The sequence below is a fragment of the Lepisosteus platostomus genome, chromosome 18, assembly GCF_059453375.1.
Source record: "Lepisosteus platostomus isolate fLepPlt1 chromosome 18, fLepPlt1.hap1, whole genome shotgun sequence".
Taxonomy (NCBI): Eukaryota; Metazoa; Chordata; class Actinopteri; order Semionotiformes; family Lepisosteidae; genus Lepisosteus; species Lepisosteus platostomus.
In genome coordinates, this window is record NC_142628.1 from 15749184 (window position 1) to 15771733 (window position 22550).

Sequence of the window (22550 nt, forward strand, 5' to 3'; positions counted from 1 at the left end):
ATGAGCTCTGAGTGGAGTGTCCAGAAAAGCGCTGTATAAGTGTAAGGAGTTATTATTATTATTTTATTATTATTAAGGGGTTTTACATACAGCTCACACACAATGAATTGTTATCCAGCCACTAGGGCCCAGGCTGGAGGGCAGGAGGGGAAAGGAAAGCGCAGGAGGGGGCAGGGAGAGAGGGAGGAAGACCCACAGGGAGCTCCTCTCCAAGCGCGCGGAGCGCCCTGGCTCCCTGCTCTCCGAAACAAGACGGCTTCACAGTGTTGATTTATTAACAGCGGACTCAAAACAGGGACACAGGACACGCGCGGGACGGTCACCGCAGGCCTCCGGGGATCTGTCCCGAGGGCCACCTGGCCCTGCCGGGAGCTGTAGGGAAATCGGGATGGGATTCCACCCAGCTGCCGCCAGCAGGTTGTGGGAGACAAACGGGAGGAGGGCTTCGATCAAGCCCTCCCAGCAGATCCCTCCTCCAAGGGCAGTGCCGCCCGTGGTCTGATGAAGAGGGACGAGCTGTCTGGCCTGGCCGGAGGAGGTTTTGCGCGGTTTTGCTGCCTGCGGTCCTCACCGATCCTGGTCGGTCGGAGATTGTCATTCGCTAGGCCGGACGACAGCTCCAGCACCTGCTCAGAGTGAGGGCTTTGCTCTCTAACGCCTTTCTGGAATTTCTCAGCAGAACGAACTGAGCTCCTCCTAATTAATACTAAACAATAATTAATACTCCAGTGGTCAATCTGGTCCTGCGGTACTAATGGCAGTTAAAAAATTACATATAGTTATTGCAGCATTCCATACTTTAAAAAATCATCTGCATATATTTGCATATATAACAACACTAATTTGTTCATCTGCTATAAATGAAAATAAGCCTAACTCCTAATAGTAAGTCGTTGCGGGCAGAGAGACAATTAGACCACCCGGGATCGTTCAAAGTCCTGGGCACCAAGCTGACAGCCACGTGGTTCCGGCCCGGTGAGGAAGTGGGCCAGATCACACCCGTGCTGGCTGCGCTGCACCAGCTTCCAGTGCTGAACGCCTCGCCCCAAAGCTTTTCTCTTTTCTGCAGCCACTGCCCCTTCAACAGAAGCACCTGAAACACCCAGACGGACTGAACACTCAGGCTCGCCGGGCTGTGAGTGCACAGAACCAGAGAGCGGAACAGAACTGGGCCTGCCTGCTTCCAGTGAATCCCACTACCAAAAATCACGGTCTTGCTCCTGTGCACCGACTGTGCTCTCAGGTGCTTCTGCGTGAACAGAACTAGGTTAGAGGCTGCTTATCGCTGTGCATGGAGGCCAAGTCACCTCTGAGGCAGCTCAGTCATTCTGGGAGCAATGGAGGAAGGAAAACTACTTTGTTCAAACGACTATCACGTGGTTTCACTCCACTAAATCTCAACCTCTCAGCCTGGAAATTCCTGCCGGTTTTTCCACACATCGTGACCGGGGGTTTAAGAGCGCCAGCCGTGCTCGTGCTCTGACTGGTGTGGGATCTGTGCCCGCTGGGCCCTGGCGAGAGAGGGCTTCAGCCAGGCTCCGCTGCTGCCAGCGCGAGAGTGCCCAGGCTGCAGAGCTAGGCCTGCTGGGACCACAGGAAGCGGTCGCACCTCTCCAGCATGGCCTGGATGAGAGCCCTGAGTGGGGAGAGAGAAACACAGGCGCCGGGGTTAGGCTCGGTTTGAGCGAAGACGAGCGAGGCCAAGAAGCAGCGGCCATAGTTGCACCCCCCGGACAGGCCGGCCCGCAGCGCCAGATGGGTCCGGAGGGTCTCTGAAGGCAGTCAAGCGCCGATTCAGCCGGGAGATCGGCGTGAACGTCAACGAACTGGACTCACGGGGGATAACACCAAGGCGCGACGCCATGGGACCGGCGGCAGGGGGTGCGTGCGTGCGACCCGCGCGGCTCGAAGACGAACCCCAAGCCCGACCGCGCCCGGCTCACCTCTGCCGTCTCTCGGCCACCCTCAGCAGCTCGCAGACCAGGCCGGAGCGAGGACCCGGCTCCACCCTCGCCCCGCACTCCTCCAGCACCGACAGGGCCCGGTCGGGTCCCACCACGCAGGCCAACCGCAGCGTCACATTCTCCGGGCTGACCCGGCCCGCCCTGTCCGCAGAGCCGTTGGCCACGCCGTTGCCGGGGGCGGGGCCGGCGGCCGGCTGGTCGCCATGGCGCTGAGAGAGCTGGAGGAGGAGCTTCCACTCGTCCACAGACTCGGGCACAACACCTGACAGAGCCGGGGAGGCAGACAGGTGAGGCTACAGGTGATACTCACAACAAGTAGTCATGGACAGGGGCAACCGAGAACATGGGCAGCAGGCAGAACTAGACACACAGTTTACAGCCGTACCGATCCCCTGCGCTCGCTCACCTGAGTGAGTACCGATCACCTGCGCTCGCTCACCTGAGTGAGTACCGATCACCTGCGCTCGCTCACCTGAGTGAGTACCGATCACCTGCGCTCGCTCACTGAGTGAGTACCGATCACCTGCGCTCGCTCACCTGAATGAGTACCGATCACCTGCGCTCGCTCACTGAGTGAGTACCGATCACCCGCGCTCGCTCACCTGAGTGAGTACCGATCACCTGCGCTCGCTCACCTGAGGGAGTACCGATCACCTGCGCTCGCTCACTGAGTGAGTACCGATCACCTGCGCTCGCTCACCTGAATGAGTACCGATCACCTGCGCTCGCTCACCTGAATGAGTACCGATCACCTGCGCTCGCTCACCTGAATGAGTACCGATCACCTGCGCTCGCTCACCTGAGTGAGTACCGATCACCTGCGCTCGCTCACTGAGTGAGTACCGATCACCTGCGCTCGCTCACCTGAGTGAGTACCGATCACCTGCGCTCGCTCACCTGAGTGAGTACCGATCACCTGCGCTCGCTCACCTGAATGAGAACCGATCACCTGCGTTCGCTCACCCGAATGAGTACCGATCACCTGCGCTCCCTCACTGAGTGAGTACCGATCACCTGCGCTCGCTCACCTGAGTGAGTACCGATCACCTGCGCTCGCTCACCTGAGTGAGTACCGATCACCTGCGCTCGCTCACCTGAGTGAGTACCGATCACCTGCGCTCGCTCACTGAGTGAGTACCGATCACCTGCGCTCGCTCACCTGAGTGAGTACCGATCACCTGCGCTCGCTCACCTGAGTGAGTACCGATCACCTGCGCTCGCTCACCTGAATGAGAACCGATCACCTGCGTTCGCTCACCCGAATGAGTACCGATCACCTGCGCTCCCTCACTGAGTGAGTACCGATCACCTGCGCTCGCTCACCTGAGTGAGTACCGATCACCTGCGCTCGCTCACCTGAGTACCGATCACCTGCGCTCGCTCACCCGAATGAGAACCGATCACCTGCGTTCGCTCACCCGAATGAGTACCGATCACCTGCGCTCCCTCACTGAGTGAGTACCGATCACCTGCGCTCCCTCACCTGAGTGAGTACCGATCACCTGCGCTCGCTCACCTGAGTGAGTACCGATCACCTGCGCTCGCTCACCTGAGTGAGTACCGATCACCTGCGCTCGCTCACCTGAGTGAGTACCGATCACCTGCGCTCGCTCACCTGAGTGAGTACCGATCACCTGCGCTCGCTCACCTGAGTGAGTACCGATCACCTGCGCTCGCTCACCTGAATGAGTACCGATCACCTGCGCTCGCTCACCTGAATGAGTACCGATCACCTGCGCTCGCTCACCTGAATGAGTACCGATCACCTGCGCTCGCTCACTGAGTGAGTACCGATCACCTGCGCTCGCTCACTGAGTGAGTACCGATCACCTGCGCTCGCTCACTGAGTGAGTACCGATCACCTGCGCTCGCTCACCTGAGTGAGTACCGATCACCTGCGCTCGCTCACCTGAGTGAGTACCGATCACCTGCGCTCGCTCACCTGAATGAGTACCGATCACCTGCGCTCGCTCACCTGAATGAGTACCGATCACCTGCGCTCGCTCACTGAGTGAGTACCGATCACCTGCGCTCGCTCACCTGAATGAGTACCGATCACCTGCGCTCGCTCACCTGAGTGAGTACCGATCACCTGCGCTCGCTCACCTGAGTGAGTACCGATCACCTGCGCTCGCTCACCTGAGTGAGTACCGATCACCTGCGCTCGCTCACCTGAGTGAGTACCGATCACCTGCGCTCGCTCACCTGAGTGAGTACCGATCACCTGCGCTCGCTCACCTGAGTGAGTACCGATCACCTGCGCTCGCTCACCTGAGTGAGTACCGATCACCTGCGCTCGCTCACCTGAGTGAGTACCGATCACCTGCGCTCGCTCACCTGAATGAGTACCGATCACCTGCGCTCGCTCACTGAGTGAGTACCGATCACCTGCGCTCGCTCACTGAGTGAGTACCGATCACCTGCGCTCGCTCACCTGAGTGAGTACCGATCACCTGCGCTCGCTCACTGAGTGAGTACCGATCACCTGCGCTCGCTCACCTGAGTGAGTACCGATCACCTGCGTTCGCTCACCCGAATGAGTACCGATCACCTGCGCTCCCTCACTGAGTGAGTACCGATCACCTGCGCTCGCTCACCTGAGTGAGTACCGATCACCTGCGCTCGCTCACCTGAGTACCGATCACCTGCGCTCGCTCACCTGAATGAGAACCGATCACCTGCGTTCGCTCACCCGAATGAGTACCGATCACCTGCGCTCCCTCACTGAGTGAGTACCGATCACCTGCGCTCCCTCACCTGAGTGAGTACCGATCACCTGCGCTCGCTCACCTGAGTGAGTACCGATCACCTGCGCTCGCTCACCTGAGTGAGTACCGATCACCTGCGCTCGCTCACCTGAGTGAGTACCGATCACCTGCGCTCGCTCACCTGAGTGAGTACCGATCACCTGCGCTCGCTCACCTGAGTGAGTACCGATCACCTGCGCTCGCTCACCTGAATGAGTACCGATCACCTGCGCTCGCTCACCTGAATGAGTACCGATCACCTGCGCTCGCTCACCTGAATGAGTACCGATCACCTGCGCTCGCTCACTGAGTGAGTACCGATCACCTGCGCTCGCTCACTGAGTGAGTACCGATCACCTGCGCTCGCTCACTGAGTGAGTACCGATCACCTGCGCTCGCTCACCTGAGTGAGTACCGATCACCTGCGCTCGCTCACCTGAGTGAGTACCGATCACCTGCGCTCGCTCACCTGAATGAGTACCGATCACCTGCGCTCGCTCACCTGAATGAGTACCGATCACCTGCGCTCGCTCACCTGAATGAGTACCGATCACCTGCGCTCGCTCACTGAGTGAGTACCGATCACCTGCGCTCGCTCACCTGAATGAGTACCGATCACCTGCGCTCGCTCACCTGAGTGAGTACCGATCACCTGCGCTCGCTCACCTGAGTGAGTACCGATCACCTGCGCTCGCTCACCTGAGTGAGTACCGATCACCTGCGCTCGCTCACCTGAGTACCGATCACCTGCGCTCGCTCACCTGAGTGAGTACCGATCACCTGCGCTCGCTCACCTGAATGAGTACCGATCACCTGCGCTCGCTCACCTGAATGAGTACCGATCACCTGCGCTCGCTCACCTGAGTGAGTACCGATCACCTGCGCTCGCTCACCTGAGTGAGTACCGATCACCTGCGCTCGCTCACCTGAGTGAGTACCGATCACCTGCGCTCGCTCACCTGAGTGAGTACCGATCACCTGCGCTCGCTCACCTGAGTGAGTACCGATCACCTGCGCTCGCTCACCTGAATGAGTACCGATCACCTGCGCTCGCTCACTGAGTGAGTACCGATCACCTGCGCTCGCTCACTGAGTGAGTACCGATCACCTGCGCTCGCTCACCTGAGTGAGTACCGATCACCTGCGCTCGCTCACTGAGTGAGTACCGATCACCTGCGCTCGCTCACCTGAATGAGTACCGATCCCCTGCGCTCGCTCACCTGAGTGAGTACCGATCACCTGCGCTACTCCTAACAGACAGGCCCCAAAGACGGAGCTCTCAGCTCAGGGTCAAATCAGATCCGCTTTGACCCCAGTGAACCCGCAGTGACCTTTTCAGGAAGTCCGAAAGCCAGGAGGTGTGCGCCCGTACCCCCTTTTAAAGAACGGAATGCGTGTCCAGAAAACCTTTCTGTATTTTTTTCGTCAAAAGAAAAAACAGCTATCTCCATGATCTTTTACTGGGGAAGATTACAATCCGTTCCGGACCCCAAAACGGCCATCCATTCTTTTACTTTTGACACAATATCAACTCACATTCAAACGGTGGGTTTGTCTTTTTAGTAATAAAAAACGGAGCTGATCCAGCTAGATATCATTACTCAAGCCTCAATACAGTAGAGTACTGTAGGGTAACCTCTTTGTTTTCTTGTTTTATTCGATACAGCCACAAGTTTCATTCTCCGAACAGCTGCAGCTGTCCGTGATCAAGGCTGAAGCACAAATGGCACAATCTAACGAACACGCAGGAAGCAGGAAGCAGGGCGCGGCGAACTCTCGGGCCTCTCCGCAGCGCTGTGCTGGCTCTCCCCCACGTGAGCGAGCGCCAGGGGACGCAGACGATCGGCGCTTTTCCTGTACCGTGTCTGCGTCGTTTCGAAGTGGGCTTTCGTTACTCGAAATGGGGGTAACAATTCAATTCAGGTCAATTCAAGGTGCTTTTTGGGCCTGACCGATGAGTAAAATCAGTGTTGCTAAAAGCAAAACAAACACAGACGCAACAAAAAAATACAGACATTTACAGTATAGACAAGAAAGCAAGATATTTACATATAAACGAAGGGTGTTTATAGATACCAACTCGTAGAATCGAATTTTCACAAGACGAACATTCGTAAGAAGAGGAAGGGGTGTATTTCTCTTTTCTGCTCCTGGGTGCGTTTTAAAAACTCAGGGTAGTTGCCCCGGCTCCTGGGGCAGCAGAGGGGCACAAAGATCTTACCCCTGGGACCCTCCAGTAGGCTCATGTCGTCCAGCCAGGCGATGGTGGAGAAGGCCTCTGCTCTCCGGTCCAGCTCGCTGCACAGGGACAGGTAGCCCAGCCAGAACCTGCAACACACACCCCGTCACCCAGAGCGACACCCTCGCCACTCCTCGCCCCCCCCTCGCCCGACAGCGCTGAGCCCAGAGACGCACGCAACAGGTCGGAGGTCGGTGTGCTCACCCGTGGGACCTACAGGTCTCTGCCATCTGCTGCTTGGAAGCCAGGTCAGCTGGGAGCCCAATAAAGAGGGAAATGAGACGACTGTAACCCCACCTGAACAGGTGAGAGCGCCACCTGGAGGGCAGGAGGAATTACAGCAGTCAGCCCCCACCAAAATCTAGGACTTCTGGACGACCCCTGCATCCCCTCTCAGGTCGCGACAACGTTTAAACGATGCACTGCACGGCCATTTTGAGCCGCCTCCCGAGTCCGTAGCACGCTGACCCAGGCTGGGGTGAAGGGTTAAAGGGTACCTGGGGCGTCCGTCAGGAGTCAGTGTGTCGGCCCTCTGAGGGGCATCATGGGACAGCGCCAGCTCCAGCCAGTCCTGTCGCAGGGCCTCGGGCTGCAGCAGGGAGGCCAGGAAGCAGGGTCTGGTGGGGAAAGGACAGCGCTGTGTGTGCGCTCTGCAGAGCGGTCGAGAGAGAGCGCACACTACAATTTCTTGTATTAGAAATTTGTCTTGTTGCATACCCCAGCTTGCTCTCCATTAGACACACAGACAGGGAGAGAGAAGCTTGGGGTCAGAGCGCAGGGTCACTGGGCCCAAGGCAGAGAGGCGACCGGAGTTCTACACCCACGCTGTCAAGTGGAGCCGGAGGTACGAGGCCACGAGACAGCCAGAGCTCTGCACCAACCACAGAGCTCTGTACAAAGAGGTGAGGGGGCACCTGGTCGCCAACGAAAGGCTGCGAGTTCCCAGACAAGTCTGGGAAAGAACGCAGCCGAAAGAACTGGACAACGAACTGAAGGACCTCAACTGGATGGCCGTTCACAAGAGACTGGCTACCAGAGAGGTCCTCTACAGACACTCGATTTCCAGGAATCCGCATTGCCCCCGGGACACGTGTTTCGTCGAGGAGACTCAGGAGCACGTGTTCTGGAGCTGCCCCTTCGCCAAGGCGGTGTGGGGCAGAATGGACAACACCATGCAACTCCTGGGGACAGGTGCGGTGCTCAGTTACCAGTACATTCTGCTGGGGCTGGAACCTACCGGATTGGACAAGGGGACGCAGTTCCTGATGTGGCTGCTGCTGTCCCTCACTAAAAAAGGCCTGTGGGACGCGAGGAACAATCTCATCCGGCACAACAACAAGTGGGGAGCGAGGGAGCTGGAAGAGAGGATCCTGGCGGACCTCAGGAGGAGGATGAAGCGCGACGTTGCAAAATGGGGTTTCCCCACGGCAGGGGAGCACTGGAAAGGACTATGGACCCTGTACAGGGATTAATGGGTTACAGCAAGTGGTAGGGTTTGGAGGGACTCTCATAATAGCGCAAATCCGCCCACCCTTGCAAGGATTGAAAACGGACAATCACCGCCGTTCCGCCGTTGTTTTAACTTGTGGAGTGTTATTGTAAGAGATGTTTTCCTTTTGAGATGTGTTTTTTTTCCGAATAAAGTATATTTTATAAGAAGGGCCTTGCTCAGGGGCCCAACGGAGTAGGATTCCTCTGCCGGCCGCGGGATTTGAACCAGCAACCTCCCAGCCACAGGCACAGATCCTGAGCCACAGAGCCACCACACCGCCCCCCCAGGAATAAGAGGGACCCCACGCCCTCCCTGGACATCTGAGGAAAGCTCGCACATACACACACCCTCTCTCGACTCGGCAGACGGGCTCCTGTACAGACACAACGCGCCAGGAGGTAAGATGAGCACTTGACTTCAGTCGAGCACTCAGGCTCCGATTGGTGCCGTCAGCCTTATAAACAGACCTGCGCCCCGATACCGACGAACGGCTCCACACAATGATCGCACAGAGCCCAAAGCCGTTTCCCGACCCAGAAAAACAAGTACGAGCAGGCGCCCCCCCTGGCTGGCCGCCCCACTGCGGGTACCCCGATGCCGGCTGGTAAAAAACGGTCCACCCAGCAGCACCGACGCGACCTCTGACCCCACCCCGCACCTCCGCTCCTCGGGCTGCGACTGGACGAGATTGTCCAGGTACGCCAGGAAGTGGCTCCTCTTGGACATGGCCAGGACGTCCGCGGGCAGGATTGTGGGATAGAACTGGCCGAAGGACCGGACGGCCAGCTCTCCGTGTCTCTCGTACAGCCTGAGGGAGAGGAAGAGGGAGAGGAAGAGCAGGGGGCAGGGATTGGAGAAGCAGAGGAAGAGAGACGAAAGAAAAGAGCGAGTAAGGACACCACAGAGTTTGTGGTCCAGTACCCATCCAGCCATTTTCTAAACGCTGCTGCCAATTCAGGGTCGCAGGGGAGCTGGATGAAGCCAGGGTGCACACAGACACACTCCACACACTAGAGTCAGTTGTTCCAGAAGCCAATTAACCAATTAGCCAGATGCTGTTGGATTGTGGGAGGAAACCCATGGGAACACAGGGAGAACATGCAAACTCCACACAGACAGCACCCCAGGGTTTGAACCCAGGGCCCCAGCGCTGCGAGGCAGCACTGTTAACCACACGCACACGCACACGCACACGCTGAGGTCTCACCTGTGCAGGTGAGCGAGCAGCAGGGGGCCGGACCAGGGCTGCAGCTCCCGCAGGTGACGCAGCGACTTCAGCAAGTCCCCCTTCTCCAGGAACCGGACCACGGGACTGGACCGGGTCAGCTCTGCGCGAACCGAAAGACACGGGCCCCGCGTCAACACCCGCTCCCCCTCCCAGGGGCCGGGCCGGGCCGGGCCGGGCGGGTCGGGAGCCGGAGCCGGGTTTCGGACTCACCCAGGAGGCCGGCCGTGTAGGCGGCCCGGACGGCGGGCGGGCCCGGGGCCGGCGGCCGGCAGGCCCGGCGGGCCCGCTCCAGGTCCAGCAGGAAGAAGCCGCGGCGCGCCAGGCCGGCGGGGAGGCGGCCCAGCTCCAGGGCGAGTGTGGCCAGCTCGGTCAGCGCGGCGGGCACAGGCCAGGGCGGGGACACGCGGACCCCCGGGGCCCCCGCACTCTCGGGGTCCTCCTGGCGTCGGGGAGCAGGGGGCCCCCCTTCTGTGGCGCTGTCCTGGCCCGGCGAGGGGTCAGGGGGGTCACGGGGGTCAGCGCCCAGGGCCCGGTCCAGCACTGGCAGCCACTCGTCCAGAACCAGCGCCAGGGCCGTCGGGTCCAGCAGCACCAGGGGGTCCTGGATCTGGGAGCTGGGGGAGGGGGAGGAGGGTGAGCACAGAGCTCTAGGAGACGAAGACAAAGTGTGTGTGTGCGCGGGGCAGAGTGTGTGTGTGTGTGCGTGCGCGGGGCAGGGTGTGTGCGTGCGTGCGCGGGGCAGGGTGTGTGCGTGCGTGCGCGGAGCAGGGTGTGTGTGCGTGCGTGCTGTGTGCAGGGCAGGGTGTGTGCGTGCGTGCGTGCGTGCGCGGGGCAGGGTGTGTGTGCTGTGCGCGGGGCAGGGTGTGTGTGCTGTGTGTGTGCGTGCGCGGGGCAGGGTGTGTGTGTGTGTGCGTGCGTGGGGCAGGGTGTGTGTGCTGTGTGCAGGGCAGGGTGTGTGCGTGCGCGGGGCAGGGTGTGTGTGCTGTGCGCGGGGCAGGGTGTGCGTGCGTGCGCGGGGCAGGGTGTGTGTGTGTGTGTGTGCGCGGGGCAGGGTGTGTGTGTGTGTGTGTGTGCGCGGGGCAGGGTGTGTGCGTGCGTGCGTGCGCGGGGCAGGGTGTGTGTGTGTGTGCGCGGGGCAGGGTGTGTGCGTGCGTGCGTGCGCGGGGCAGGGTGTGTGTGCTGTGCGCGGGGCAGGGTGTGTGTGCTGTGTGTGCGTGGGGCAGGGTGTGTGTGCTGTGTGTGCGCGGGGCAGGGTGTGTGTGCTGTGCGCGGGGCAGGGTGTGTGTGCTGTGCGCGGGGCAGGGTGCGTACTGGGCAGTGTGCGTGCCTGTGTGTGCGGGGCAGGGTGTGTGCGCGTGTGTGCGTGGGTTCGAGAGACTCACACTGCGCGCTCCGTCGCCTCCCTCAGCTCCTGCAGCTCCAGCTCCGGCCCGGTCCGGCGGCCGTCCGCGGGCTCCCTGCGCGACACAGAACACACAACAGGCCACGCCGGGGCTCGAGAGCAGGCCGACTGCGAGCGGCGCCGCGGGCCGGCGGGGGACGGGCTCGGCACTCACTCCGCCTGCGGGTCCGGCTCCTCGGCCACCTCCGCCCCGGGCGGGTCGGGCCGGGGCCAGAGGTCGGAGTTCATCTGGAGGGTGTTGATCTTCTCCGTGGTCTTCTTCACGAAGCTCGACACGCTTGGAGAGAGCAGAGGTACCGCAGATCAACGCGCCGCGGTCTCAGCACCCCCGCAACCCCCCGCAACCCCCCAGTAACAAACCCGTTTCGGAGCTCCAGCCCGGAAAGACTTCAGGGCTCCTGCTGAACCCAGCCCTCCCAGTCCCCCTCTCCCACAGGTCCCAGTACAGCAGGACAGTCCCAGTACAGTAGGAGCTACAGTCCCAGTACAGTAGGAGCTACAGTCCCAGTACAGTAGAACAGTCCCGTTACAGTAGGGACTACAGTCCCAGTACAGCAGGACAGTCCTGTTACAGTAGGGGCTACAGTCCCAGTGCAGTAGGACAGTCCTGTTACAGTAGGGGCTACAGTCCCAGTGCAGTAGGACAGTCCTGTTACAGTAGGGGCTACAATCCCAGTACAGTAGGACAGTCCTGTTACAGTAGGAGCTACAATCCCAGTGCAGCAGGACAGTCCTGTTACAGTAGGGGCTACAATCCCAGTACAGTAGGACAGTCCTGTTACAGTAGGAGCTACAGTCCCAGTACAGTAGGACAGTCCTGTTACAGTTGGGGCTACAATCCCAGTACAGTAGGACAGTCCTGTTACAGTAGGAGCTACAGTCCCAGTACAGTAGGACAGTCCTGTTACAGTAGGAGCTACAGTCCCAGTGCAGCAGGACAGTCCCATTACAGTAGGGGCTACAGTCCCAGTACAGTAGGACAGTCCCATTACAGTAGGAGCTACAGTCCCAGTACAGTAGGACAGTCCCGTTACAGTAGGGGCTACAGTCCCAGTACAGTAGGACAGTCCCATTACAGTAGGAGCTACAGTCCCAGTACAGTAGGACAGTCCTGTTACAGTAGGGGCTACAGTCCCAGTACAGTAGGACAGTCCCATTACAGTAGGAGCTACAGTCCCAGTACAGTAGGACAGTCCTGTTACAGTAGGGGCTACAGTCCCAGTGCAGTAGGACAGTCCTGTTACAGTAGGGGCTACAGTCCCAGTACAGTAGGACAGTCCCATTACAGTAGGAGCTACAGTCCCAGTACAGTAGGACAGTCCTGTTACAGTAGGGGCTACAGTCCCAGTAAGATAAATCCTGTTAAAAAAAAACACGCTACAGCGAAAGTACGTTGTGCTAGTTCTCCTACAGCAGGATATACCATTGTAAAAGTACGGTACAAGCTTCACAGCAGACGCTGCAGCTCAATGATCACGTGTCACAGGTTGAACGACCTGAAGCTAACAAACGGCTCGTTTCAAACTCCACCCAAGGACAGCAACTGCAGAGGAAGGAACTGCTCTGCTTGAACACACGCGAGCCCCAGCGTGCTCGCCCCTGCCGAGAGGAACGACGGAGACCGCGTCCGTGTCGGCCTCGTGCTTCTGTCCCCGCCATCCCGCCCAGGGGGAGCAGAGGGAGGACCGGGGAGGAGGCGCCCCGCCCCCCCGAGCGCGGTCTCGGACAGACGGCCAGGTGAGAGGAGGCACAGCAGCTCCCTTACCTGCGAGGGCGCAGCTCCTGCCCACCGGAAAAGAGCAGCCCGACCCCAGCCGAGCCGAGCCCCGGCTGTCTGAGCCTCGGGGAGGGAGGGAGGGTGGAGACTCTCTCTCTCTCGCTCGCCTGTGAGCTCCCAGCGAGCCCCGTTTCTGATTTTCACTTCTCTCATTCTCTCTCGCCCCCCTCCCTCCCCGGGGACGGCGCGCTGGAGAAAAGCAGAAGCGAGGCCAGCTGTCTCTGGGCCTGTGCTCGCTCAGCCACCGCCAGACCCGGGTCACGTGACCGGAGCGTGGCATGATGGGAGGAGGAACGGCTCGGCGGGGAGGGGGGGGGGGGGGACACGAGACAAGCGTCTCGGCCAGAGCTGGCTCCTCAGAGCCCCCCCCCGCTCAGCTCTTACAGGTCCTAATGGGGGGGTGCTTCTTCTCCGAGTGGGGGCCCCCCCAAGCAGGACAGAAACCTGCCCGCCCGCAGGCCTGGCCACCCTCCCTCGGCGGGCTCTCGGCGCCGGGCGCGCCGCGGGGGGCCTGACGTGCACGATCGAGAGTCGCCGGGCTGTTCCTCACGCTCGCACCAGCGCCCTCCCTCCCTCCCCCCTCACGCGCGCGCAGGACTGACGCCAGGGGGCCGTATCCCAGAGCTCCTCGCTGACCACAGCCGCCGGACAGCGACCGGACCGGATCCAAACCCGACAGCAGCGGCGGCGGGAGAGGGGGTGAAGACAGCGCGGCCCCCCCAGCCAGGGGGGTGAGGGGGGGGGTCCTTACCTGTCTCTGACGGCCTGCAGCGTGGCGCGGGGGGGTTTGGGGCGGAATGAGAGGGGGAGGAACTGCAGGGCGGGCTCGGCTCGGTCGGTCTCGGCGCCGTCGCTGGGCTGGGGCTCTGGGGGACAGGACGCACAGCCCGGAGGGGATGGGGGGGTAGACACGGAGAGATGGAGAGATGGCAGGACGGAGGGAGAGAGCACAGGGACACGAGAGGGGGGCAGGCAAACACAGATGACAGATGTAAAAAAAAAAACCACACACACACACACACACCAAAGGCAAATCACTTGTTGAACAGACAGGTGAAGTAAATAAAGTAAATAAACAGCGTCTGAATGTGCACAAAGAGCAACAGTACCAGCAATGAGGGTGCGATGGACACTACAATGAGATGTTCGCTTTAATTCTTTAATGCTTTAATTTAAAACACAGGGAGATCACACCTCCAGATTAACGGGAGACACCGAGATGTCATCTAGCCTCACAGGTAACATTTCCTCCACGCAGCCACCAAGCCCCGCCTCCGCGGCGCTGTTTCCATGGCTACCCCTTACCCTGCTCTATCGGCTCCTCCTCCTGGGCGGAGCTAAGCTCTCTCAGCCGCTCCTCCTCCGACAGCGATTGGCTGACCAGGGAGCTGGTGTCCTCGTCCGACTGGCTGCCCTTCCGGCTGATGACCCGGTAGATTCCGCAGTCCAGCACGTTGAAGCTCTCCTGGAGCGCGGGGGGAAAACAAAACACAATTCAGAGCTCGCGTTCTGCGCCACCTCCGAAACCCGGCAGCGCCCCGGGAGAGAGGGGGCAGGTCGGAGGGGCTCACATGGGAGGAGATGCTGCTCCTTCTGCTGCTGGAGGCGGAGTCGACGGGCTCCAGCGTCGACATCACCTCCTCCAGCTGGCCAATCAGGTGGCGGTGGGCGGAGCCGTCCAGCTGGGCCTTCAGGTGCTCCAGCCTCTCCATGGGAAGGGCTTTCCGGGCCTGAGGAACAGCAGGGCTCGGTGAGGAAGGAAACAACCCGGGGGGGGGGTTGGGGGGGATTGTTTCCTTAAATCACACGACATCGCTGTCTTCCACGAGTTTGCGCCACACAAGAACTCTGGTCTTGCAGCTCTGATCAACTGCTGATGGTTTGTGTTTAAGGCACCAGCGCAAGTCCTCTTATGGGGCGGTGTGGTGGCTCTGTGGCTCAGGATCTGCGCCTGTGGCTGGAAGGTTGTTGGTTCAAATCCCGCGGCCGGCAGAGGAATCCTACTCCGTTGGGCCCCTGAGCAAGGCCCTTCACCCCAACTGCTCCAGGGGTGCTGTACAATGGCTGACCCTGCGCTCTGACCCCCAGCTTCTCTCCCTGTCTGTGTGTCTCATGGAGAGCAAGCTGGGGTCTGTGACAAGACAAATTCCTAATGCAAGAATTTGTAAAGGGTTCATAAAGTGATATTATATTGAATAGCATGTTCAAATACAGAAGCAAAATGCTCTTTTGGCAAAGACAGGATTAGATCTCCACCCCCCTCAGGAATCGGGGAGGCGAGGCAAACCGTGCCAGCAGGGCCGGGCGCAGGGAGCCCGCAGTGCCGCTCTCACCCTGCAGGGGGCGATGGAGTGCTGGAAGAGGCAGCAGACCGTGGCCGCCAGCACCCAGGACTCCCGGCGAAGGAGCCTCTCCACGCAGCGCTCCACGGGCAGGAAGGAGAGGTGGGACAGCCGCCCGTCGCCGTGGAGACAGAAGAGCTCGCTCCGCACCACGGCCACGTCCGCCAGATCTGCCGGGGTCACAGAGAGGTCGGTGGAAGGTCACTCTCCAGCCGCCGCCCCGATCCCCCCCTCCCCACGAGCCCCGACAAGCCGATCGGAAAATGCCGGACGGAGACGAGGGCACGGACAGGGATCAGGGCGCCGCCGCGAGGAGAGAGAGACGGGTGCACGGGCAACTTCAGGGAACAGACATTGTCCCACCCTCGGGGTGGACGAGCCTCTGACCTTTGACCTCGGTCCACAGCAGCACCTGGGCGCTCTGGGGCACGAAGATGTAGATGGCCGAGTCCGTCCAGGTCAGGAGATACTGGTCACTGCACAGAGACACAGGCATTTCGGCGGCTCAGTCTGGTGACCCAGCCCATCTGCGCGACGGCTCAGAGCTGCAGAGAAAGATCTTCACTTCTCCGCACACTGGCCAGGTTACCAGCTTGAACACTGCAGCAGCCAGTCTGGACTTCTGTACAGGAAGCCTGCAGCCGGGAAAACCCGGAGCGGCTCGGGCCAGAGCGGACCAGGAGTCTGGCAGAGAGCAATAGAAAACCCGGAGCGGCTCGGGCTATGTGCAATGGCACTGGGATTTGGACCTATTGCCCTACACCACACCTCGAGCTGCAGAGGACGAGGGAGGGGCGGCCGTACCTGAGGAAGAGGAGGCGTGGGAAGGCGATGGACTGCGGCGATCGGGGGGCGGGGCTGTACTGGGGCTCACACCTGCAGAGGAGAGAGGAGGGTCAGAGGAGGGGTCACACCCACACAGGAAACCCAGCTGCTGCGCTGGGAACCAGGCCTCTGACAAGACTACTGGGCCGAGACCAGCACACTCACACGCAGAGAGGAAACAGCCACCGCAAACCTCAAGACTCATCTGTCAGTCTGTACAGAGACACAGGAAATAACACTGGTGCTGCTCTACAGTAACACACAGGACCTGTGAGACACACTCAGCTCCTCTCTCTCAGACCAGACACACTGGTGCTGTTCTAGAGCAACACACAGGACCTGTGAGACACACTCAGCTCCTCTCTCTCAGACCGGAGACACTGGTGCTGTTCTAGAGTAACACACAGGACCTGTAAGACACACTCAGCTCCTCTCTCTCAGACCAGACACACTGGTGCTTTTCTAGAGCAACACACAGGACCTGTGAGACACACTCAGCTCCTCTCTCTCAGACCGGACACGCGGGTGCTGTTCTAGAGAAACACACAGGACCTGTGAGACACACTCAGCTCCTCTCTCTCAGACCGGACACGCGGGTGCTGTTCTAGAGCAACACACAGGACCTGTGAGACACACTCAGCTCCTCTCTCTCAGACCGGAGACACTGGTGCTGTTCTAGAGTAACACACAGGACCGGTGAGACACACTCAGCTCCTCTCTCTCAGACCGGAGACGCTGATCCTGTTCTAGAGTAACACACAGGACCTGTGAGACACACTCAGCTCCTCTCTCTCAGACCGGAGACGCTGGTGCTGTTCTAGAGTAACACACAGGACCTGTGAGACACACTCAGCTCCTCTCTCTCAGACCGGAGACACGGGTGCTGTTCTAGAGTAACACACAGGACCTGTGAGACACACTCAGCTCCTCTCTGTCAGACCAGACACACTGGTGCTGTTCTAGAGTAACACACAGGACCGGTGAGACACACTCAGCTCCTCTCTCTCAGACCGGAGACGCTGGTGCTGTTCTAGAGTAACACACAGGACCTGTGAGACACACTCAGCTCCTCTCTCTCAGACCGGAGACACTGGTGCTGTTCTAGAGTAACACACAGGACCTGTGAGACACACTCAGCTCCTCTCTCTCAGACCGGAGACGCTGGTGCTGTTCTAGAGCAACACACAGGACCGGTGAGACACACTCAGCTCCTCTCTCTCAGACCGGGGACACTGGTGCTGTTCTAGAGTAACACACAGGACCTGTGAGACACACTCAGCTCCTCTCTCTCAGACCGGACACACTGGTGCTGTTCTAGAGTAACACACAGGACCTGTGAGACACACTCGGCTCCTCTCTCTCAGACCGGACACGGGGGTGCTGTCCTCACCGGTGAGTGACCAGGGGCAGGGGGGCGCAGGCCAGCAGCTGTTTGAACTGGTGGGTGCTCAGCACCTCCCCGCTGAAGCTGGCCTCCCAGACGCGGGACCCCGGCCGAGCGCAGCAGATCAGGGGCGACGTGCCCCCCAAGCTCCGGGTCTGCGGGAAGAAGCAGGCCCCGTACTCTCCATCCCGCTCCTTGTTCCCGATCCGCCAGAACTTTTCCCTGGAAGAGGGAACATCCCAGCGTGAGTCCAGGTGCACGAGTCCACCACGACGCACTACTACATCTGATCCACTCCGGGTCTTACCAGCTGCTGGGCTCCAGTACAGATGTCCAGCAGCTGGACAATTCAGACCTGCTCCGTTGTCAGCAAAATACCCACATCACGTTACACCCCTCAAACTTGTTTGAACATAGAGGCTTCCTTGCTCTGTTAACATATCTGGTAAAACCTGGAGTGGCTCAAAATGCTGAGCGATGGGAGTCTGACTGGCAACACTGCAAAGCTTGTGGTGGATTAGAAGGCTGTGCACTGGGAGCCTGTCTGGCAGTGGTGTAAAACCTGGATCAAAACACAGTGCAGAGGGAGTCTGACTGGCAATAGCGTAAAACCCGGAGTGGTGCTATTAAGCAGGAGTCTTAAAATGCTATTAAGCAGGAGTCTGATCAACAGCATGAGACATGCAGTGTAAAGCCTGGAGCGGACCAGACTGCTGTGCGCTGGGAGTCTGACTGACAGCACTGTCACACCAGGAGTGGATCAGACTGCTGCACACTGGGAGTCTGACTGACAGCACTGTCACACCTGGAGCGGATCAGACTGCTGTGCTCTGGGAGTCTGACTGACAGCACTGTCACACCTGGAGCGGATCAGACTGCTGTGCTCTGGGAGTCTGACTGACAGCACTGTCACACCTGGAGCGGATCAGACTGCTGTGCACTGGGAGTCTGACTGACAGCACTGTCACACCTGGAGCGGATCAGACTGCTGTGCACTGGGAGTCTGACTGACAGCACTGTCACACCTGGAGTGGATCAGACTGCTGTGCACTGGGAGTCTGACAGCACTGTCACACCTGGAGTGGATCAGACTGCTGTGCACTGGGAGTCTGACAGCACTGTCACACCTGGAGTGGATCAGACTGCTGTGCACTGGGAGTCTGACTGTAAAACATGCACTGCTACACAGATAAGGCTGCTGTGCAATGAGAGTACGAGTGTTTCCTGGGAGATCTCTAAAAAAAGCTTCGGCCCTCGAGACGGGTCAGGAGGTCGGGCGATCACCTCTCTGTGTCACACAGGTAGCAGCGCGTCAGCGAGGACACAAGCAGACGGCCGTCCTGGTAGCCCAGCTGGACCACACGGGAGTCCACTGTGGTGATGGTCTGCACCGGGAAGATCACGAACGCTGCCCCCTGCAGGCAGAGAGAGAAACAGCCAGATGCCCTTCAGAGACGCACCGTGCAGGATGGGCACTCTGTGGCACAGAGGTTCACAGTCAGCGCAGGATGTGCTGAAGCCCCCCAGCTACGCCCGCGGCACCCGGGACCCTGCCTTGCCCGTGCGGGAGGATCCGACGCGCAGGCAGGACACCTTCCCCACGGAGTCACCGACGAAGAGGCGCAGCGACGAGGTGTCCCAGCACAGCGCGGTGACATCGTGGCCCCGGTGCTCCCAGGACATGCAGACCCTCTCCGGCCGGCCCCGTCTCTCCAGCTGCAGCTCCCAGACCAGCACCAGCCCTTTACTGAGAGACAGAGAGAGACAGGTAGAGCACCAGCCCTTTACTGAGAGACAGAGAGAGACAGGTAGAGCACCAGCCCTTTACTGAGAGACAGAGAGAGACAGGTAGAGCACCAGCCCCTTCCTGAGAGACAGAGAGAGACAGGTAGAGCACCAGCCCCTTTACTGAGAGACAGAGAGAGACAGGTAGAGCACCAGCCCCTTTACTGAGAGACAGAGAGAGACAGGTAGAGCACCAGCCCTTTACTGAGAGACAGAGGGAGACAGGTAGAGCACCAGCCCTTTACTGAGAGACAGAGAGAGACAGGTAGAGCACCAGCCCTTTTCTGAGAGAGACTGAGAGAGACAGGTAGAGCACCAGCCCCTTCCTGAGAGACAGAGAGAGACAGGTAGAGCACCAGCCCTTTACTGAGAGACAGAGAGAGACAGGTAGAGCACCAGCCCTTTACTGAGAGACAGAGAGAGACAGGTAGAGCACCAGCCCTTTACTGAGAGACAGAGAGAGACAGGTAGAGCACCAGCCCCTTCCTGAGAGACAGAGAGAGACAGGTAGAGCACCAGCCCCTTTACTGAGAGACAGAGAGAGACAGGTAGAGCACCAGCCCCTTTACTGAGAGACAGAGAGAGACAGGTAGAGCACCAGCCCTTTACTGAGAGACAGAGAGAGACAGGTAGAGCACCAGCCCCTTTACTGAGAGACAGAGAGAGACAGGTAGAGCACCAGCCCTTTACTGAGAGACAGAGAGAGACAGGTAGAGCACCAGCCCTTTACTGAGAGACAGAGAGAGACAGGTAGAGCACCAGCCCCTTTACTGAGAGAGACTGAGAGAGACAGGTAGAGCACCAGCCCCTTTACTGAGAGAGACTGAGAGAGACAGGTAGAGCACCAGCCCTTTACTGAGAGACAGAGAGAGACAGGTAGAGCACCAGCCCTTTACTGAGAGACAGAGAGAGACAGGTAGAGCACCAGCCCTTTACTGAGAGACAGAGAGAGACAGGTAGAGCACCAGCCCTTTACTGAGAGACAGAGAGAGACAGGTAGAGCACCAGCCCCTTCCTGAGAGACAGAGAGAGACAGGTAGAGCACCAGCCCCTTCCTGAGAGACAGAGAGAGACAGGTAGAGCACCAGCCCTTTACTGAGAGACAGAGAGAGACAGGTAGAGCACCAGCCCCTTTACTGAGAGACAGAGAGAGACAGGTAGAGCACCAGCCCCTTTACTGAGAGACAGAGAGAGACAGGTAGAGCACCAGCCCCTTTACTGAGAGACAGAGAGAGACAGGTAGAGCACCAGCCCTTTACTGAGAGACAGAGAGAGACAGGTAGAGCACCAACCCCTTTACTGAGAGAGACTGAGAGAGACAGGTAGAGCACCAGCCCTTTACTGAGAGAGACAGGTAGAGCACCAGCCCTTTACTGAGAGACAGAGAGAGACAGGTAGAACACCACACCTGCACTACAGTTCACACCAACACTAGTGTTCTCTACCTTAATGCAACAGCAACAAAGTCTTCATCATGAGGACAGCAGGCCACCTGAGTAATAGCTCCCTCCTGTGGAGATGAAGAGAGACAGGAAGACGTGTCTCCATCACACTGGCAGCTGCAGACACACAGCAGGTGGGACACGGGGGCAGGACAGCAGGCTGGACAGGGGAGTGGGACAGCAGGCAGGACAGTGCCTCACAGACACACAGCAGGCGGGACAGGGGGGAGTGGGACAGCGCCTCACAGAGACACAGCAGGCGGGACGGCAGGCAGGACAGCGCCTCACAGACACACAGCCGGCGGGACAGCCGGCGGGACAGGGGGGCGGGACAGCGCCTCACAGACACACAGCCGGCGGGACAGGGGGAGGGACGGGGGGGACAGCGCCTCACCTTGTGCGTGAGGATGAGCCTCTGCTTCCAGCCCTCTCGCTGGAGGAGGTGCAGCGCGCCGGCCGAGGTGCCCAGCGCCAGCCACCTGCGGGACGCCGCCAGGGAGGTGCACTGCGCAGGGAGAGGAGGGCCGTGAGGACGGCGGACACGAGGACGAGGGCGGCGGCCGCGGCGCAGGGCCGGCGATGCTACCTTCAGCCTGCTGGAGTCCAGGCGCAGGGCGGACAGCAGCGGGTCCAGGCTGTCCAGCTCGGCCAGCACGTGGCTGCAGGGCTCGGGCACGGTGGGCACGGTGGACATGGTGGACACAGTGGACACGGTGGACACAGTGGACAGAGCCCCACTCACATGGCACCCCACACTGATGGGACTGGGGGGAGAGGGGTGAGCTACTGGTACCCCACACTGTCGGGGCTGGGTTGAGGGGCAGCCCCTGGTACCCCACACTGCCAGTCCAGGGGTGAGGGGGACCCTCACAGTCTGGCGATCAGAGCCCCGTGCTCCAGTGTCTGCAGGAGAGGAGACACATCCGTCAGCTGGCCCGGCCGCGGGTGCGAGCGCCCCACTAGGACGAGGACCGAGAGCGGCTCTGTCCCGGGGTACCCCGATCCCGATCCCAGCCTCCTGACGTCTGCAGCTGCCGCCGGTCTCTGACCCCGCACCCCCACCCAGCACGTGCGCCAGGATCACCCTCTCCGGGGTCACATGACTGGGCCGCCGAGCGCGAGGAGCCGCATTTCCTCCAGCTGGCGGCCGCGCCCCGCGGCGACAGTCCCGCACCCCGACCCCGCCTGCCTGCAGGGGGGACAGGCCACCTCCCCGGCTGGAAACCCGCAGAGGCGCGCTCTCCCGGGACAGGGCGGAGAGGGCAGGTCGCGATGCCGGGGCTGCTCGGAAGACCGGCGGCGCTGAGCGCACACACACAGCGGCAGAGTAAAACCGAAAGCGAGCACGATCCACACACACACACACACACACACCCCCCCGCTAGCCCGTCGGGTCTCCTCGAGCAACACTGACTAAAGACGTTCAGGGTCACTGTCAGCAGAGGAGGAAGTCAAACCCCGCAAGTCTGAGACCCCGCTGCCTGCCCTCCTGTCCCCCAGACGCGCCCAGCGAATCGCGGCTCACAGGGGGCTCCCCGCCTGCCTGTCACCCGGACAGCCCGGCCGGGGGCGGCGTGCAGAACGGGGTGCGGCGGAGCCTGCCTGCCTGCCTGCCTACCTGGGGCTCGCACCCCTGCTCTCCGGCGCCGGGGTCCCCGGGTCCCCGCGTCGCGGCGTCACGCCCTCCTCGCGCCGGCGGCGTCCAGATGCCGGAATTCCCCCCGCGCGAGCCCCGACTGCAGCTCGAGCTGCCCGTCTGCCTTCCTGATCGGGACTACTTTCCGCCCGGGGCGCATTAATACCGTGCTGGCACGCAGGCCGGGCCGCTGGATGGGGAGGGGGGGGGGGGCGCCGCGCTCCTCGTGCTGTGGCGTCACTCGCGAGAGAGCGGCGTACAGATGGAGGGGGGTGTGTCACCCTCTT

The 22550-nt window shown here is 60.3% G+C and overlaps 2 protein-coding genes across 3 annotated transcripts; both read right to left on the minus strand.

Moving 5' to 3' along the window:
- Positions 1–42: 42 nt before the first annotated feature.
- On the minus strand, positions 43–22445 carry hps5 (HPS5 biogenesis of lysosomal organelles complex 2 subunit 2). Of its 2 annotated transcripts, XM_088611735.1 has the most exons (23): positions 22246–22445; positions 21214–21530; positions 21022–21132; positions 20631–20695; positions 18955–19147; positions 18685–18815; positions 17407–17622; positions 15996–16067; positions 15579–15667; positions 15183–15361; positions 14421–14579; positions 14155–14314; positions 13601–13715; positions 11227–11349; positions 11053–11127; positions 9881–10284; positions 9650–9770; positions 9101–9250; positions 7448–7567; positions 7155–7268; positions 6933–7039; positions 1944–2226; positions 43–1636 (listed from the first exon to the last, which is right to left on the minus strand). In XM_088611735.1, the coding sequence occupies exons 2-23, from the start codon at positions 21319–21321 to the stop codon at positions 1576–1578; spliced, it is 3156 nt and encodes a 1051-aa protein (XP_088467861.1). In that variant the 5' UTR covers positions 21322–21530; positions 22246–22445; the 3' UTR covers positions 43–1575. The 2 variants fall into 2 exon arrangements, with proteins under 2 accessions (XP_088467861.1, XP_088467862.1); XM_088611736.1 differs by lacking the exons at positions 21022–21132; positions 21214–21530; positions 22246–22445 and having other exon boundaries at positions 18960–19147.
- LOC148645774 (uncharacterized) lies at positions 11356–13002 on the minus strand. Its single transcript, XM_088611844.1, has 3 exons — positions 12838–13002; positions 11634–12431; positions 11356–11568 (listed from the first exon to the last, which is right to left on the minus strand). Exons 1-3 carry the CDS (start codon positions 13000–13002, stop codon positions 11392–11394), a joined length of 1140 nt encoding a protein of 379 aa, XP_088467970.1. The 3' UTR covers positions 11356–11391.
- Positions 22446–22550: the final 105 nt, after the last annotated feature.